This window comes from Telopea speciosissima, chromosome 2 (assembly GCF_018873765.1).
Source record: "Telopea speciosissima isolate NSW1024214 ecotype Mountain lineage chromosome 2, Tspe_v1, whole genome shotgun sequence".
Taxonomy (NCBI): domain Eukaryota; kingdom Viridiplantae; phylum Streptophyta; class Magnoliopsida; order Proteales; family Proteaceae; genus Telopea; species Telopea speciosissima.
The window spans coordinates 64,724,245-64,743,173 of NC_057917.1; the positions used below are offsets into that span (position 1 = coordinate 64,724,245).

The window sequence follows — 18,929 nt, forward strand, 5'->3', positions numbered from 1 at the left end:
CGAACCACCCGAGCTTCACACTGCAACGTGTCGATTGGATCAGACACCAGTCCCGCCAGCTTTGATCACACACAAAGCAAACCTTCACAGTGGAAGAGAAGTTGCAGCAGCTTGCAAGCAGTTTTAATTTCTAAAGTGGAGAGTGAAGTACTCCACGAATTCTATTGCTTAAATAATGGCCCAAGGGCCTTACTCCTATTCAGCCTAGGAGTAGGAACACTCCTAGCCAACTACTTTATTCCACCCCCCTTTCTAAATTCGTGGGAGTGTGGTGTGGACCCCAAAAAAAGAAACTTACATAAAATATGAGTGGTGACTTAAGTCACTTAAATCGAACCACTGGTTCGTTAGCTTACATTACCTAATATTGAGGTCAAGTGGGCAATTAATGGTCCTCCATCGTGTAACATTATAACAAAAAGAAAAAGAAGTCTTACTGCTGGAGAGAGCAATGCCTTCGCTGGAGCTGGAGGGGCGAAGGAGTGCGGGTTTCGTCTCACGGGTAGAGGGTTTTTCAAGTCGCTGGCTTTGTGTCCTCTGTTCTTCACTTCTTCTCCTGTTTTCTTGTTTTTTATTGTTACTAAGTGTATGATAATCCTGTACACAAGCAAATAAAAAGGTTAGACATGGAATCAAACAACTAAATCATTATAATGTTAAAAAAAAAAGAAAAGAATCAAAACACAAAAAAGTCGCCCTCCCAGCTACCAAGGCGGTTCAAAATGCCCTGGGTGACACCCAGGTGATCAAGGCTGTCGCCTTTTGTGCATGCAACAAAGAAATCAATCGTCTAGCCCCTTCAAGACTGCCTGGACACCTCGGTGATGCCTTGACAACTATGCTATTATCTGTATCTCCTTTCTTAACTCAACCCACAACTTTGTTGTATCCCAAGCAGAAGTCCTTAGAAGGAAAGAATATGTAATATGAGCCTATGAGGCAAACCCCGTATATTACTTTCAATGATGCTTCATGTTCCTTTCAGAAGGATTTAGCTCCTAGTTGCTTATTATAACACTCACTTTGTATCTCTAGGGGCCTTAGTACACTGCAATTTGATTATAGGATTTTCTAGTAATTCTATAGTTAGTTTTTTTCCTTATATAGTTTTTAAGAAAAGTTATTCAGCTGTTGGTTCTTTCCAGCATCAATGGTGTTATAATGCTGTACTGTACTACCATCTTTTATATAAGTATTCTGTTGGATTCTTAATGCCAACTGATGACTTCTGCTTTAATTTCGCGGCACAATAGCTGATGGTTTAGTCATCACTTTGATCTTTAGTCATGAAGGTGAGGTCATCAGTGAAGAAACTCTGTGAGTTCTGTAGGACAGTCAAACGCCGTGGAAGAGTGTATGTGCTATGCACATCTAATCCAAAGCACAAGCAACGCCAAGGACTATCAACATTTGCGTATGAAGGTCCACTGCCTCCTGTGTATGTATCTACATGTAACCTGCGCACATTTTCTATGGTTTATTTTTTCCATGGAACTATTTATTCATTTATTTATCTTTTCTTTTTTTTGAAGTATCTGAGAGGTTTTTGTGTTTCTTCATTAATAGCAGCGTAGTTAAGGCAGCTAATCTGCAGGTAGTCATTTTGCCTTGCCTCGTCTAGGTGTTGTATAGGCAACAAAATTAATAATATTCTTGAAATACATGTATTAATGTTGGGAAAAATCTCTTGGTCCCCTATACTTACTCTACATTTACTCAAACTTCCATATCTGATTCCCCCATAGTTGTCAAGAAAGTGGAGGGGTGCCTAAGTGCTTAGGCGACAAGGTGCCTTGGTCGCGTAGGCAACGTCACCGCTGCAATTCAGCATTTTCTGGTAATGCAACGCACCGCACCCATCGTCCACCCCAAATGGGTAGTTTATGGGATCCCTCCACATAGGCTGATGCATAAAGCTGGTGGGCTCAGGTTCTGCACGGGCTTCAGGTGTAGTAGGATTATCGACATAAGCTCAAACATGTCGATGAATGACCGTACTAGTCCTACACAATCCTGAATTTTTTTTTTTACTCTTTCAGCAAAACTACCTAACTTCAAAGAAAAAGGGAAATAGAAATGGCTGTTGGGGTAGGCCGTTTATGGCAGGGGCAGGATTGCTGGCGGTATGCAATGGCAGAGGCAGGGTTGCGGTACAGGGTGAGGGCGGTGGGGAGAGGTGAGAGGGCTAGCGGGGTAAGGTGAGGGGGTGCAGAAGCCTGCGTTCTGCGGAGAAAAAACGAGGAGGGGGGTCCCACTTCAGTTTAGTAGTTGAATAAAAAATTTAAAAAAAAGGGTTAATATGGGTACTTTGAAATATCAGGGGAGAAGGAGAGTTAGGAGTTTACTATTTTGGGGGAATCAAATGTTAAAGTTTGAGTAGGGGAATTTGAGTAAATGTGGGGTAAGTATGGGGGAGTGAGAAATTTTCCCATTAATGTTTTCAATAAACTGCACCAATAATTCACTAAGCCTTATAACAACTGTTTGTGTTCATCTACATGAATCCTGTTTAAACATACCTCTCTAATTAAGGTCATATCAGCTGGAACCTCAGATAGTAATATTGTCTTTGCTCACAACTTCAACCTTGTCATCTTTCTCCTCCCACTTGTCCTTTTAACAACTCTAATTCGCACTAGATCACTCATTTGGTATGTCCAATCGTAAAGCACCTTCAAATCATTTTCTTTACGCCTTTGAGGCATATATTCTATATCCATGTTGCATTAAGGAAGGATAAATGACAAATAAAAGGCCATTAGATGATTAAAATATCAAAGTTAAAATCATATGCAAAATAGTCAACTAGCTGGTTGGCTGACAACTTGGTACTATCAATGCGTAGCTGATTCTAGTCGACCACGGACCACCTTATCAAGGCCTAACCTGTCCCTAAGTTGATATAAATTGACTCTCTTTTTTTTTGGGTAGAATATACATTGGCTGTTGATGTTTGAATGATAAATAGTACAATGCTTCCTACTGTGCTCCCCAAGGAGGATACAGTAACATGAGAAGAAGTTAATTGTTGTCTATCACAGTATGTGGTACCAACTGCAAGAACTATGCAAAGAGTTTTTGGTGCCCTTGAAGGAGAATGGAGTTTTCCTCCTACAGTGCTGTAGTATGAGTATGGATCAAGCCATGAAATGATGTTGCTACCATCTGTTTCCATGCAACTATTGAATTGCCGTAAGCCCCAAAGCAGTACATTCTAGTATTCCCAACTGTTCAGTGTATTATCTTGTCACCAAACCATTCACCCTCTGTTTCCCTTTTGTAGGGAATTCTACCATTGACCCTTGTGATATTCTCCAAGTTTTTGAGTGTCAAGTGCTTTATCCAATTTCACTGGTTCACCAGTCATAGTGTTTGTTTCTGCTCGTTCTCGGTATTCAGTAATTCTGTATCAGCTGCAAGTCTGGATTTAGCTATTGAAAACTATAGAAAATGTGATAGTCATCGTCTGTTGCTTGGAATAACCCATCGGATAGACTGTGGGTGGGAGCTTCACACTAGTTTTGGTCCATTGATTCTGCTCTTCATGAGTTGAATGTGTACTCAGTTATCTCCACTTTGGTGAGGTTAATTCGGTGGCTTTTTTTTTTTTTTTTGAGAATTCTTTTTATCTCTCTGAAATGTAAGTTGAATCCATTATGGTTTCCTAGTTGTATAGGTCACCTTGGGTGATGCTGGAGGTTGTATATGTTGATAAGAGGTTTGTAAGCCCCAAATCAGTACATTCTAGTATTCCCAACTGTTCATTGTATTATCTTGTCATTAAACTATAAACCATTCATCCTCTGTGATGAGGACATCACTTGGGGATTTAGGACATATCAGAGGATACACAGACGTACCCAACCACACATCACTTCATTGTGGCTAGATGCCCCTTATTAACTTGTGTGGATGCATATTTCTGTTTACTTATGTGTAGTTTGTTTTAATTTGTTGTATTTTGTTTTAATTTGTTGTATTTTGTTTTATTTAGTGTCAAAACTTTATGTGCTAATGTTGTAATGCTAAGTGGGGTAGTTATTAGGAAGTTATTGCTGGAAAAGTAGTTATTAGTGAGTTATTTATCTTCTTTTTTTTTTGTGGATTTTAAAAGACTGGATTTTGGGATGGAAGACAATGAAAGATGTTGGAACTTGTGAAAATTTCTCCCATTCTCTGCAGTATGAATGATTCCCTACAAACCTTGGAGTGAATCCAAGTTGCTGTGAGGCCTAACCCCCTTTCTCTTCCCTAATTCTTCTCTCATAGACTACCATCCTCTCCCTCTCCTTCTCTATTCCTTTTCTACTACTACCAGTTTTCAGACTTTTGGTTTAAATTATAGCCTCAAACACTATGGAGATTAATCAATTAACAAGGAGGCACTGAGGACACATTGTTTGGAGTTTGGTAGTGACTTGGCACTTGATCACAGCACTCCAACTCGCTGGACAGCAAAGGAAGGCACTGACCTATCATGTATCCCTTGTTAAATTTCCATGATTCCTACAACGATTTTTTTGCACTTGTATTTGGAAATTTCATCATTTATGGCTGCTGTTAGATCTGATTTTTTGCATCTATATTGTGATTTTGTGTTGAGTAGACCTTCCCAAACCCAAATTCACTTAATCCTTAAACTTGTATTAGACTTCCCAAACATATCCTGCATCAAATTTGGTATCAGAGCACAGTTCCAACCCTTTGTGTCCTAAAACTTTCTCATTTGTTATATGTAAGGCAGCCTAGGGAGCATATTCCTAGAGATTGGGAAAATGACATTCAGCAAGAGGATGCTGAAAGGCGTGATGGAACTCAGAGGAGTGAAGTCCCTAATGACCAGCCATGTCTCATGTCAATTTGCGTGAAGAGAGCCCTATCGACAACATAGGTTTTCCTACCCACCAAGAGGTCCTTCTCATCTTTATGATGAGGATGAAGATGAATGGGAAGTGCCGGATGGGGCACCTAGCATGCAATGGCTAGATAAGGCTGGTGACATAACACAAAAAAGTGAAGATTGTAGCTCCCCCATACTATGGAAGACTTGATCCAAAAGTCTTCTTGGATTGGCGTGCAGATGTTGGCCACTTTTTTGAGTGGTATGCTATGTCCGACGTTTTCCGTTTAACGGTGCAAGATTCTCCAAAATGAAACTGGGCAAGCCAAGCTGTATTGGATGAGTGTGGAGCGTCACATTCAGAGGTTGGGACATGAACCTATACAATATTGGTCAGAAATGAAGCAAAGTTGAAAGAAAAATACTTCCCAGTATCCTATAGAGGTCAAGTTTTAGACCAGATGACTACTCTTCGGTATAGCAGAATTTCTATTGTTGAATATATGAGTAAGTTTGATGGATTAATGGTCCGTTGTGATGCGAATGTGAAGATCCCAAAGTGACTTTTTTTCGATTTCATACCGGTCTTAAGCTTGAGATAAAAAAGGAGACGATTCTACACACAGTGGAATCAGTTCTACAGGCCTTCCTATTGGCATTGGAATTAGAACAGGATTTGAATTTATAGGGGAGGAAGGAGTTCCAAAAACCCCTTAGATACATGTAAGCAATTAATCGACTGTTGGTATTCCCAACCCAATACATTAAAAACATCCCCCCATGCATCTCAGAACAATAAACAAGAACCTAGGAACTAGAAACAAGAAAAATAATAAATCTGCCTAGGAATATGAAAAGACACTTAACTACTTAGACTACTACTAAGCCTAATCCCGTATGCCTTCCTTGTACCCACATTTTAGGCCCGTTAAAGTGACCCATTACAAAGAAAACACATAGAATCAAAAGCCCAATGTATACATAACACACCCAAGGCTTTTTTCCAATCAAATAAGCCCATTATGTGACTTATCTGCATCACATAGTAAAGAGAAGAGGGTAAAGATCACACCTGTTAAAAGTATATCAGAAGAAGGTAGGAGGGAAATCAGGTTTGAGATTCCAATCCTGTATGCAATGCTCAACAACACCAAAACTCTTGAAAAAAAACTTAAATTACTTTATCCAAACCATCCTTAATTGATGGGGGTGTATTACATATTTACCTTCTGAAAATCCTAAATTGACTTATAAAAGTACTCCTAAGTCCTAATCACTCTCACACACTCAATAAAATAAATATATTCAAAGTAGAAATCTTAAAAGCTATTAAGTATCCTAATCTAACTGAAACACTTGACTACTAACCCGTGTACTAACTTCACCCCCACTTTATGGGGCTAATAAATTAGGCCTGTTACAGTAAAACCCAACATAATAAGAGGCCCAACCTATAATATAGTTATCAATCCAAAGGTCAATTTCAGCCCATCCGACCGCAATCAACACCTTGGGGTCTCCCAACCTTGCGCATAGGCCTCAATATAGGATTATGTCGAATGCAACTGCATCAATTCCTCCTGTATTAGACAAAACTCGTCCTCGAGTCTTGTAGAAGGGTAGAAATAATAACACTTGGAGGGGCGCTTGCAGCTCCTTATCTTCAACTAGAACAAAATTTATAATATGAAGCTTTGATGTTGTATTCGTGTCTGAAACTTATGAGGAATGACAAACTCAATAGGAGGGATGTTCTCAATATTTGAGACTGCCTCCTTGTCATCCACAACCACATCTTGCTGCACCTAACCAGTTGGGGCTGTATCCTCGTAATGAACAACAAACTTTTCTTCTTCTTTTGTCATAACTTGCTGTTTTTCCTTAATTGGCTTAGAAATATCATTGTGGACAGCAAGAATTAACGTAGTATGTGAGAAGGCTTTAGGATGCACAAATTTCTATTGCGATCAATTACTCCTTTCGCACTTCCAACCATTATCAACCAACTTTAATGAACGTTTGGAAGAATCAAACATGAAGCACATCAAATTATTGAAAATTTTTAAATTTGATGAAAAATACATCACCTTCAGATTCAATGATGATCTCGTTTGTCTTAGACAACAGCATCACGGACTGCGAAATGAAATTCTCACTTCTCCCTTCATCTATGAATAAAACAACATTTCTTCTTCTATTGGGCAAGTGAACTCTACTCTGATACGAATTAATGCAGTTCAGGGTTCTAGAAAAAATTCTAGAAACGCGAACTACTTATACCAAGATCTATGTAGAATCATTAGGACAGTGTAAGGGCAAATATTGGATGAAACAAAACTAGAATAGGAAAGATGACCAAATCTAGCAATCTGAAAATAGAACCAGAAAAGGGGTTACACCTGGTGTTGAATCAAGATAAATAAGAAGCAAGCACGAAGAAGCGTAATAGAAGAAAAGAGGGTATGATTACACCTATTAAAAGCATATCCAAAGAAGAAGGAAATCAGGTATGAAATACCAATCCTGTATGCAGTGCTCAACACCACCAAAACTCTTGAAAAAAAACTCAAATTTCTTGAGTCAAAACATCCTTAATTGATGGGGTTGTATTACAAATATAAAGACCTTATGTAATTCCTAAATTGACTCATAAAAGGATTCCTAATCACTCTTACACACCTATTAAAGTAAATAAACTCAAAACTGAACTCTTAAAAGTTATTATCCTAATAGAACTCAAACACTTTAATTAATTGGTAATCCTTTTTACTAACTTCCCCCACACTGTATAGGCTTATAAATTAAGCCTGTTATAATGAAACCTAAAAAAGTTTAAGCCCCAATCTATAATATATCTACCCTAAGGTCAATTTCAGCCCAGTAGTCGGTCACCAACACCTTGTGGGCCTCCCAAGCTTGTGCATAAGCCTCCATACGAGATTAACGAGTATTGCAACTGCATCACTAATTAGGCAGTTGATTTATATCTACCCCAAGGTCAATTTCAGCCCATTAGACGGTCACCAACACCTTGTGGGCCTCCCAAGCTTGTGCATAAGCCTCCATACGAGATTAACGAGTATTGCAACTGCATCACTAATTTGGCAGCTGATTTTTTTTTCTTCTGAGAATCCTTTTTGTATCTCTGAAATGTAAGTCGATTACCTGTGGTTTCCTAGTTGTCTAGATCACCTTGGGTGATGCTGGAGGTTGTATATGTTGATAAGAGGTTTTTCCCTTGGGTTCTGGCTCCCCTGCTTGCCCTTCCCCAAAATCTTCCTTGATTCTTCTAGAATTAATTTAATACCCTACAATGGTTTTGAAAGAGTTTCCTTTACTTTTTTACTAGACTTATAGCTATACACTTGCACTTGGGTGGGTTGGATTGAAGGGCAGATATGCCTTTTCTACATCACAATCCCCCTACTTTACTGGAAAGACTGGAACATACTGTAGCCAGTAGGTTTCTTGTTAAAACCTCTTCAAAGACAATTTTTTCTCTTTTTTCATTCTAGCATCTAAATTGCTTTAGGCATTTGTTATTTTGATGGCAGGATGTCTGAAATGGGTGCCAAGCAGGAGGTTTCTTCAAGTTATGGCTCGGGGTTGGGTCTGGCATCTCTCCTTCCCAAAAAGCAAGTGCCGCCTCTGGTTTATGGCTGGAGGACAGGTTTGGCATCCCTTCTGTCAAAACAGGACAAGTGATCATCAACATTACCATTTCAGAAAGTATTAATGTTAAGTTGATCAGGAGACAAGCTTTAGAGATTCATATGTTGTAGAAGTGTTGGTTGAATATTGTTCCTTGCTCTGTTGCAACTTGCTTTGTCCTTTGATTAGTTGGATATGGTCACCTGTTTTGGCCAACTTCTTTTATGTTTCTTCTTCATTTCGTTGTTTTTTCTTCGTAATTGGTAGAAAGATGTTCCATAGATGGAAGCCTAATTGGTAGTTGGGTTCCATCTTTTCTGCCATCTCCTCAGAATCTTTTGCCCTTCGCTCTGTCGATGCATGCAGTTTTTGATATTAAAACAATTAAATGGATTATGGGTTAACAAAATTGTTTCTATAGTATTGAAATGTTAATAAATGTGATACAATTTTCCCCTGAGTATGATTATTATCTAGGCACCTTGTCTCTTATTACTTTACTATATGGCTTTCTCTGAAACGTTATAGGGGTTAACAGGTTTCTTGAATGGATCTTGTCTGAGGTAAGTGGGTGGGTGAACAAGATGTTGAGAGAGAGAGACTGTGTGTGTCCTTTTTATGGGGAAGGAGAGAGGGGGGGGGGGGGGAGAGGGGGACTATATTTGAAAGAGTAATAGGAAGCACTGGTTCATTGTAGGAAGGAGATTAAATAGTGGAAATTTTGTTATTGAGTGGGTGGGTCTATCACCAACTTTTAGATCTAAGCCAAGAGGATTCAGTGTCTACAAGGGTGACTTTCAAAGTTTTGACTTTCTGTTCAATTTCGACATCCCACAACCTAATCTTTCAACTGTCATTTTCCTCCTTTTGGACTTCTGTAGTTGGGTTTTCAACAACTTCATCATGTGTTGCTTCTCATAAAAATAAATAATATTAACATGAGTGAGTTTGAGTACTTACTAATATTTCTAGCTAGGATTATGAGTAATGCATTCTTTCTTTTCATCCATAATGTTATTCGATTGATTGTTATGAACTTTGTAATTTTAACCCAAAAAAAGAAAACATTGGGCATATTGTGTTGACTTGTTCATCAAGTTGTGAGAGGATTATCAAATGGCATGGGTAGTGAATGTATAGAGCCTTTAGAATCCTTCCACTCAATACATGATTACATGTAGATTATATATGGAACAAAATACGAAACTGAACTGAACCGAGTTGATTCGGTTTTAGTTTTGAAAATGTGTTTTGATTTTTGTATTTTGAATCAAACCAAATAATCAAAACCAAATCGTTTGATACCCTTAAATCTATGGCAAACTCATCATTTCAAGAATCGGGATAAGATTGATCAATTTGGATAGGAATTGGTGATCAGAGAGAGGATGATCCCAATTCCGACCACTCCAGATTTTGGGACCGATCTGGATCCTGATTTCGAAACCGTGGCAATGCTAAATATTTACATAGAATAAAGAAATAAGGGTTTATTTGTCCACAAAATTTATGTATTATCCAATATTTGGATCTCTTAATAAGTGAAATGAAGATTAGACTGTTCAAGAATAATATACCCACGAAATATCACATCTTCTTTTCACAGGTGACATTTTCATCTTTTGTGGAGCATCTAGGAATGATCTTACTACTCTACGTGCAATTTTGAATTTGTTCCAAGATCTTTCGGGACAACAAATCATTTTTGACCAAAAAAAAAAATAAAAAATGGTGTGATATCTGGTAGATCTACTTCTCAGGATCTTAAACCAATAGTGTATCAGATTAGAGTTAAAGTTTGCTAAATGGAAAATCTCTCTTTTATCTCATGTTGGTCGCCTGTGTTAAATAAAGTACTTAATTCTCTATCCCTAATTATTGGATGTCTTATTTTTGGATCAGGATCGGCTTCAGGGAGCCCAGTGCCTAGGGGGCATCTAGCGGTTGAGTTGTGCCGCACATATCACGGTGCACGTCTAGGGATATGTGTGGTACAGCCCAACGGCTGGATGCACCCTGGGCGTGCTGGTCTCCCTGAAGACGAGCTAAATTCCTTATTTTCTCTTCCTTGACAAAATTATCACCTTCTTGATTCAATTAATTTTATTATTTTTTTTTAAATATCTTAGGTAAATAAAAGAAGTCCTTTGTTTCTTGGCTGACTATTTGTTGAGCTAAATCCTTAGGAGAGCTTGGTGTTTTGGCGTAGTCTTATTTATAAAGGATTTTCTTAATACCCCCTCAAGTCAAGGTGTCGAATAAATTGTGACCTTTTTGTTTTTTTAATCATTTTAGTATGACACACAAATTTTTTTCTAATAAGGGTAATAGTGTCATTTCATATGAACTCGAAAAATTTGTATGATAATGACACCTTTTGCTAATGAAATAATGATATGTCAATTTAAAAAATATTTTTGAAAATCCTTTTATACCCTCCTCTTAAAGAACTTTTGGGAATAAAATAAGGTACAATTAAAATGTGTCAAGTTCTAAATGTACTTATAGAGGTATCATTCAACATTCCCTAAATATAATAATGCATTTTTATTAAAATTGGCTTGGTGCTTGCTTACTAATGCTTCTACCAGATTCTTAAAGCCAGATATTTTTGTAATGCTAAGTTTGATGTTGCTACTCTCTGTAAACATGGATCTTGTGTGTGGACTAGTATCAAGAAAGGTCTCCCAACTCTTAACACAACCTCCTTTCTTCTATTTTTCCTCTTAAGGCTTGGTTTGGGATCTCTTTTTTTTGGGAGACAGGAGGGGTATCCGACTTTAGGCTGACTAAATCCCCCCTAGAGTCGTACATGACCCCCGCGCCACGCACGAACCGAGAGCTTCTGGGCCTTAGTGAGCCTCAGGTGGGTGGCCCCAAGAAATTATGCAGTGGCGAAGGTTTGATCACGAGACCTCGTGTTACACCCCCATCCCACAAAGGGATAAAATACAATAAAAGTGGTATAATTAGGATGACACGTGTCACCTCACACCGCCAGGATCTTGATGCAGTGGCTCAAATCACAGCCAATTCAATACAACTCATATGTACATCAGAGTGTGGGAAGAAATACATTTACAATAAAAGTAAATATAGATGCAAAAGAATATAAGCGTTTACAATAATAAAAGCGTTTAACAGTCTATGTGATAGACAAATAATATATTACATCCTTTCTCAAGAGGTTAAATAAAACTAAGAACAATAGTAATTATTAGAGAGTTTATACCATACAATGGATGAAACTAAAAAGGAATGAAGAAATAAGTATCTCGATCCAAGTGCCCGATTGGCATAGTCATTAATATCTTATCAACATCATAGATATAAATCATCGATTGCACGACAGCAACACCGAGCAAAACACATCCAAGAGAAAGAGCCACATGAATTTCTACCAAAACATCACCTGCAATGCATCTAAAAAGGTTGCGCAAAGAGGGGTAAGCTCCACTGAGCCCAGTGAGGGGATGGGGAACATACAAGCAATAACATATAGTCCATGATGCATGAATTATTAACCAGTTATCCACCTAGCAAGCATATCTAAGTCACTAGGTACTTGCTACTGCTACAACTCGGGAAACATCACGGATCACTTATCTTATCACCGTCGATGAAACCTCAATTGTTACAAGGGAGTTTGCGCTGGTAGAAGCCACTCGCCACCCAAAGGCAAACCCCGATAACCAATGATCTCACCTGACCTGACCTCGTATCACTCCTCAGGCACCACAGGTAGCCTTGGTTACCCAACATCTAAACCCCTGTTGGTAAGGGTCGTAGCAAGGAGAACGAAAATCCTAACCATTCTATATGAACTATCGTGTCGAGAGGTATTTCGGCACATGTCGTCCCATACCATCTTGTACCGGGTACCAGCACAACACGGCGCATGACAGACCATATAATAGCACTAACTGTATGATGTAATATGATACTATCGTATTGAGAGGTATTCCGGCACATGACGTCCCATACCATCTTGTACTGGGTACCAGCACGACACGACGCATAATAGACCAATTATAAGCATGATGAAGACATTAACAAGTCACATCCATAACGCATATATTCGTAATTTCCACAAATATAGTTATAAAAATACAAGAATGAGTATGCATGAGAAATGACATACAAGCATAACATAATGCAAAACACTCCCAAATTAAGTCAAATCCCAACCCCACTCACCTATTAGTTCACGAATTCGTTTATTAGCGTTCATCGTCGATCAACGTATGATAAGTCTCACTGTAAGAGTAATGGTGCCTAAAGAAGTGTAACAAAGTGAGTTAGGTGAGGTAAGAGGGGTCTCAAAGTCTAGGCTTAAAGGTAACACAATAGAGTTTAGGTGGACTCTTGAGTGGAGGCACAGTGCCTGGGTCCACCCCGGGCAAAATACTCTAAAACCCATGACTGGACTCTTGGGTGGATTCTGGTCTGAGTCCACCACTGGGTCCAGCATGAACCAGCAAGCATGCGGACTCACAGGGCGGACTCTGGTTTGGGTCCACCTCTGGGTCCAGCGTGAACCAGTAAGCATGCGAACTCTGGTCTGGGTCCACTCCTGGGTCCAGCGCGAACCAGCAAGCATGCGGACTCACAGGGCGGACTCTGGTCTGGGTCCACTCCTGGGTCCACCCTCTGCTGAATCCGAAAATCCCAAGGTTTGAGCTCCCAAACCCGATTTCACTCGGATTTTAGTCCGCAAGGACTTGGGGGAAGGGTCTTTAAACCACCTAGGGTCATAATACCCTAACCCAATCAAGGGATTGTTGGGTTCAAATAGTAAATCAAACCAAATGATTCAAAACTAGGGTTTCTCCATTAAGAACCCTAGATCCAAGAAATAGATCCCAATAGAAGGTAAAGAGAGGTCTTAGAGGTGAGCTTCAAACCCCCAAGAAGGTAGGATACCAAATCCAAAAGCATCCTTGGGTTCCAAATGGAACCCTAGGTTAAAAACCCCCAATTGAATGTTTCTTTCCCAAACCCAAAAGAAATAAAGAAGAGAGAGAGAGAGAGATTTAAGGACCTACCACAATCAACCAAGACAAACACTCCTAGGGTAGAGCTACATAAGCCCTAGGGTTCTTCCAATTCCTTCATTCTCTTCTTCTTCTTCTTTTTCTCCTTTCCTTCTCCTTTTTCCTCTTTTTTTTCCTTTCTCTCCACACCTCCACGATTTGGCTAGGTTAGAAAAGATAGAGAGGTTAGTGAGTGGGTGCTTAATAGTTTGAGTGGATAGCTTAGTTTAGCAAAAGTGATAAAGTAAGTGGATTAATAGATTAATCCATATAAATCCAAAAAGTTTATTTGTCTTTAATGGGTCCCTAAGATATTTGTAATAGGTGAGTGGATAGTTGAATTAATCAACATAACTCCAAAATCCTTATTTATCTGTAGTGGGTCCCTAAGATATTTTAAGACTCCACACTAAAATATAAAAGAATATGATGGGGCCCATGATACTTTATCCACAATAAATCACCATCGGGTCCAATTCAGGGTCTAGTCCACCAGAAATAGGGTAAACCCAAGGTAATAAATTTCGGGCTTTGGTCCACCTTTCGAAGGTTACGAAGGGAGCACATACACATAATATTTAAGGATTAAATGTTCACCTTCACGCGGTCACATCGCCTATCAGATCGAAATTCCACCCTTTTTATTCCAGTTAACTCCTTGACTGTCACGACTCGCAATCACAGGTATTGACCGTTGACAACGCCGCAACATTTACCAGTGAAAATTCAACGTGGTCCGAAGAATTAAGGTATAGTTTGGGTGCGGGTATAACACCTCGCTTCCTGAGACAGAGTCTCATGTCCCCTCCAAGCCAGCTGCTCTAACCCCTTGGGGTTGCTTGGTTTGGGATCTTATAATCCCATCCATTGGAACCAAAGGTCGCATCCTTACAATTTGGTATCTTCAAGGGACACTAATATTCAAGTGCTTTGATTGGAATCTTTTAAGCCAATCCATCCAAATTAATGGACACATCCATTCCATGAGGTGCCTTGAAGAAATGCATCCTCTTTTATAAATAGAGCAAGGGAGGACTTTCATATGTATTGAACACTTGTTCTAATTCGTCTCTCTCATGATATATTGTTATGATGCCCATATATTTACACAAATTAGAACCGTGATTTGCCAATTACATTACATTCTGTGAGGCCTAAGTACTTCTTCGACGTATTCAAAGGGGTGCATCAGATGAGTGCACATTTGTTGCCAGAAGCCAAAAAGTTGTTTATCTTGAAGCCAGTTTTACATTCAAACCTAATTGCTTCAAAAAAAGTAAATACTGATTTTAAGAGAGTGTCAAGTGACACGTCTCAACTTTAATCAACATACATCTTGGAATAACAACTCAAGGTCTACACTTTCTCCTACCACAACATCTCTTCCAATAAGTCATCTCATATAAAAAGCTTCTCCCACATCGACCTATTCACCTTGACTTCACCCCTCTTGTGAAGATGTTTTTTGATGAGCAACCAAACGATGTGGGGTGAGAAAATATCAACTTTTACTCCATCTAACTATCTATCAATTTTAGACTATCTCAGATACATTTTAAACTTGGATCCGAATCCTCTACTTCCAAGCTGCCCTTACTACTGTGCACCTCAGACACAATAAGGCGGTAAAGACCACCTTACCCCCGCTTGGGCAAGATGCTCTGACAGGGGTAGAGCGATCTTTTCATCGCCTTGCTATGTCTGAAGCGTACACAGCAATATGAGCAGCTCGCCAATAGAAGATCCCGTCAAACTTTCCCACCCTACACTTCTCGCTATAAATCAACATAGTCAATTGAAGTATGATTGGATGGCAATGCGCAATGGCAGTACATTTGAAATAATTGCGTTGGAATGGACCCATCAATGATGCCTTTCCAACGTGAGAGACAGAGAGTCTACGTTGCTCACCAAAGAAAATCCACACCCCACAAGGGTGACAGGACAGCTTATCACGCATTGGATTCGTATCCAATTCATGTAGAAGATGAGGATCCATAAGGGTAGAGTTGAATAAGGGAAATCGGATCTCAGAATCACGATGACTTATCTGGTTTTGATTTGGTCCCTCCCCACCCCAACCCCCAACCCACCCCACCCTCTCTTTTTTAATACTTGATATTTTCTTAAATTTTACATGATATGACCTAATTATAGTGGGTACCAACTACCAACAATCAATAGTAATGGATTCGAAAGGGACCCAAAGCGAGTTGGACAAGGAACCGTAAATGTGTAAACTAGCCAGCTTTGGTATGATTTCTATTTCAATTTCGATTTGATTTCAAGAAATAGATTTTCAATCAAAAAATTGAAATTGAAATTGAAATCGAAACTGAAATTAAAATTGTTTTAATTGCATCAATATGAAATATTTCAAGAATAAAAAATCCATTTGATAGTACATTTTTTTGAGAACAGATTCTCTATATTTCTTTGGGAAGGAGGGTGGTGGTGGTTGCGATGGCGGTGGTAGGGTAGTGATGACGGTGGCGGTGATGGTGGTTTCTGATGGGATCATTAAGAGAAGAAGAAGGGTGGTATTTTATTTTTAATATGAAATTACTACTTTGCCTATCAAATTAACCATGTGCTCATTAAAGAGCAAGAGTGAAATCAAATGAAATAAAAATTCTGAAACCGCTCCTCTGTTATTTCAGAAATTCTATCCACCTGATTTCTATTTCATTGAAATAAGGTGTAAAAATCAAACCAAACAGTTTCCAAAATAAAAATCATCCCTTGAAATTGAAATAAAAATCATACCAAATCAAGCCTAAATCCACATATAGGAATCTGAAATCCATCTTTGTAAGAAAATAAATTAAATTATTTGAATATGGGTATTTTCAACACGTATGCAACATTTTTGTTTTTATGATAATTTCTACAATGAATTTATAACATATAATTTGGTTTGTGTCTGGCCAAAAACCCAAAAAAAACAAGTGGATTGTGGGAGTGGGTTTTCTACACCAACAGTGTGGGAAGCGCGGATTTAGATATTGGTATCGTCCGAAGTATATCAACATTGATGTCGATATCGATATCGATATGATAACGATATGGATTGGTGGAATTGATACTGTTGGAGTGTAAAATGGTACAAAATCAATGGTATCAATAGTTTTGGAGGGTAAAATGGTCCAATTCGATTGGACAATCCATACGATGTCAATATTGACCATAACCTGACTACCGATAGCATATACTGAAACCTTGATGGAAGTATTTATATCTTATTTTTCCTATGATGCATTGTTTATAAGATCGAGTGTCCATTCATCCATAAGCATCGGTATTATCATATGCCACAAGAGGGATGGTATCAACTTCGTCAACAAGGGGTGAGAGAATAGTGATGAACCCAACAATCCAATCATGATGTCACTTCACGAATGGAGAAGGAATTGTTCATTTTGTAAGAGGGTGAAAGAAAATTTTCGCCTTATTTTTGTAGGTTTGAACTTTATGGACATATGCCTTGTTTATTTACTAAGAAATGAATAAAATGAAAAGAGAAGTTGGAATGTAAGAATATTTTGCTTTTTCTAGTTGTTTGTTAGTCAATGGAAAAGAAAAAGAAAAGAAAGAATATATTCTTATTTTAAAATTGAAATATTTATGTCATATATATTCTACCCAAAAAATAAAAACAAAGAAGAAATATTTATGCCGTATTTTACAAAAAAAAACGTCGCATTTGGGATTTAGGCCTATGTCAACGTCAATGCTCAAGATCCCTTTTCTTTTTTTGAAATAATGTTTTCCTTAAATTTTTTTTTTTTTTTTTTTTGCTGCCATCTTAATTTGTAAAAATAAAATATCCCAAAGATATAATTACAAATGTAGGGGTTGATCTCTTCACATGGAGGAGCTTCCCTTGATTGTTTTGAGTTTGTGAGTGAAAGCTCACCACCAAAATATGATAATATTTTTTTTCCGTCTTTATATGGGGACAATTGATGTATTTTTACATGCTTTTGTGTCTAGGCACAGGAGCCACGCAGGCCACACGACCGGGTAGTTCTTTTCCTTTAATAATAATAACAATAACAACAACAATGTTGCTAGGTTGTATAGCGTATGTTAGCGCCTCCCTATTTCTATCTCTCTTCTGGCTCCTATGAAATAACATATTTTTTCATATTGTGGGAGGAGAGAGATAGACACAAGGGCCCTAGCATATGCTACGAAGCCAGATAGGGAACTCAATCCCAAATAATGATAAGGGAAAAAGAAGGCTATCTAGTCACGTCAAATCTGCACCCAAATAGAGGAGCGCATAAAATTACCACCCCACCCTTGTGAAATAAAAAATCGCATCCATGTTAATACCCCTATGCATGCTTTCATTAGCCCTGCGCTGGTACAAGGCCACCTGACTAGGAGCGATCTCTTACCGTGATAATAAATAAGGAAAAAGAATGTTGATTGGTCGTGTGGCTCCTGTGCCCAGACACATGAGCGTGTAAAATTACCATAGAGATGAGAATAATGTGTAATTTTTATGAAACAACAAACAAGATTGAAGCGGTGCAACAGGTGGCAAGGGATGGGGTGTTATGGATAATGGAGACACAGAATAGGGGAGGGGTTTGATCTGGAGGAGGAGGGGAGAGAGGCTCTTAACTTCTTGTAACATCTATGGCTATATTTCATCAAAAAAAATATCTATGATTATAATCAAAAGACGTGAAAATAAGTTCTGAATGCGTACGTTCTCCCACTAGTCACCCCAAAAAAAAATCTATTTTTTTTTATTGCAAAGAACGCTACAAACACATCAAGAGTCATGCCATTAGAATACTACCAGGTCCATACCATATATCTTATAAATATAATACCAATTTTTTTTTGGGTAGAAAAATATAATACCATGAAGTCAAAAATAAAAGTTTCCCAAAACTGGATTTTGAATTGATTTATTCTTTATTTTTGATAAGAGAATTGATTTATTCTAAAATAATTCGAAGCTAAAAAGCATTACAATTCATCATATGAAACTATGATGAGGATGATGATTATAGCTTATAGGGCTGTTTAGCCTGATGGAGAGAGAGAGAGAGAGAGGGGGTGGGGCAAATGGGCAATGTTTCGGTAGATGTCACTCCCAATTGTGGGCCCGTATGAGTTTATGATCCACACCACATGCGTTACACGTGACACGATACGGAGAGGTTCAGCGGTTGTGAGTGATTATCCAATTTTTTATTTGATTTTAATGCCACCGTGTCATCCTAATCCTTTATCATTTACGCAAACACTACAGCCAATGAATGATCACCATTCAGAATCATCAACCAAGTAATTAGTGAGGGAAAATTGCTGACTCGGACGAACGAGAGATGGAGATAGATTGGACTCAATAGGTTAGCGGGTTTAGTGGAACCTGTCATTATTAT

At 38.5% G+C, this 18,929-nt stretch overlaps 1 protein-coding gene and 1 long non-coding RNA gene across 2 annotated transcripts; one reads left to right on the forward strand and one right to left on the reverse strand.

The window, feature by feature from the left end:
• Positions 1-1,250: 1,250 nt before the first annotated feature.
• On the forward strand, positions 1,251-8,799 carry LOC122651277. The gene is made up of 2 exons (XM_043844607.1): positions 1,251-1,438; positions 8,395-8,799. Exons 1-2 carry the CDS (start codon positions 1,287-1,289, stop codon positions 8,543-8,545), a joined length of 303 nt encoding a protein of 100 aa, XP_043700542.1. The 5' UTR covers positions 1,251-1,286; the 3' UTR covers positions 8,546-8,799.
• Positions 5,910-18,274, reverse strand: LOC122651278. Its single transcript, XR_006331429.1, has 3 exons — positions 18,262-18,274; positions 8,179-8,185; positions 5,910-6,240 (listed from the first exon to the last, which is right to left on the reverse strand). It is a non-coding gene; the product is annotated as an uncharacterized LOC122651278 (long non-coding RNA).
• Between the last annotated feature and the right edge of the window lie 655 nt (positions 18,275-18,929).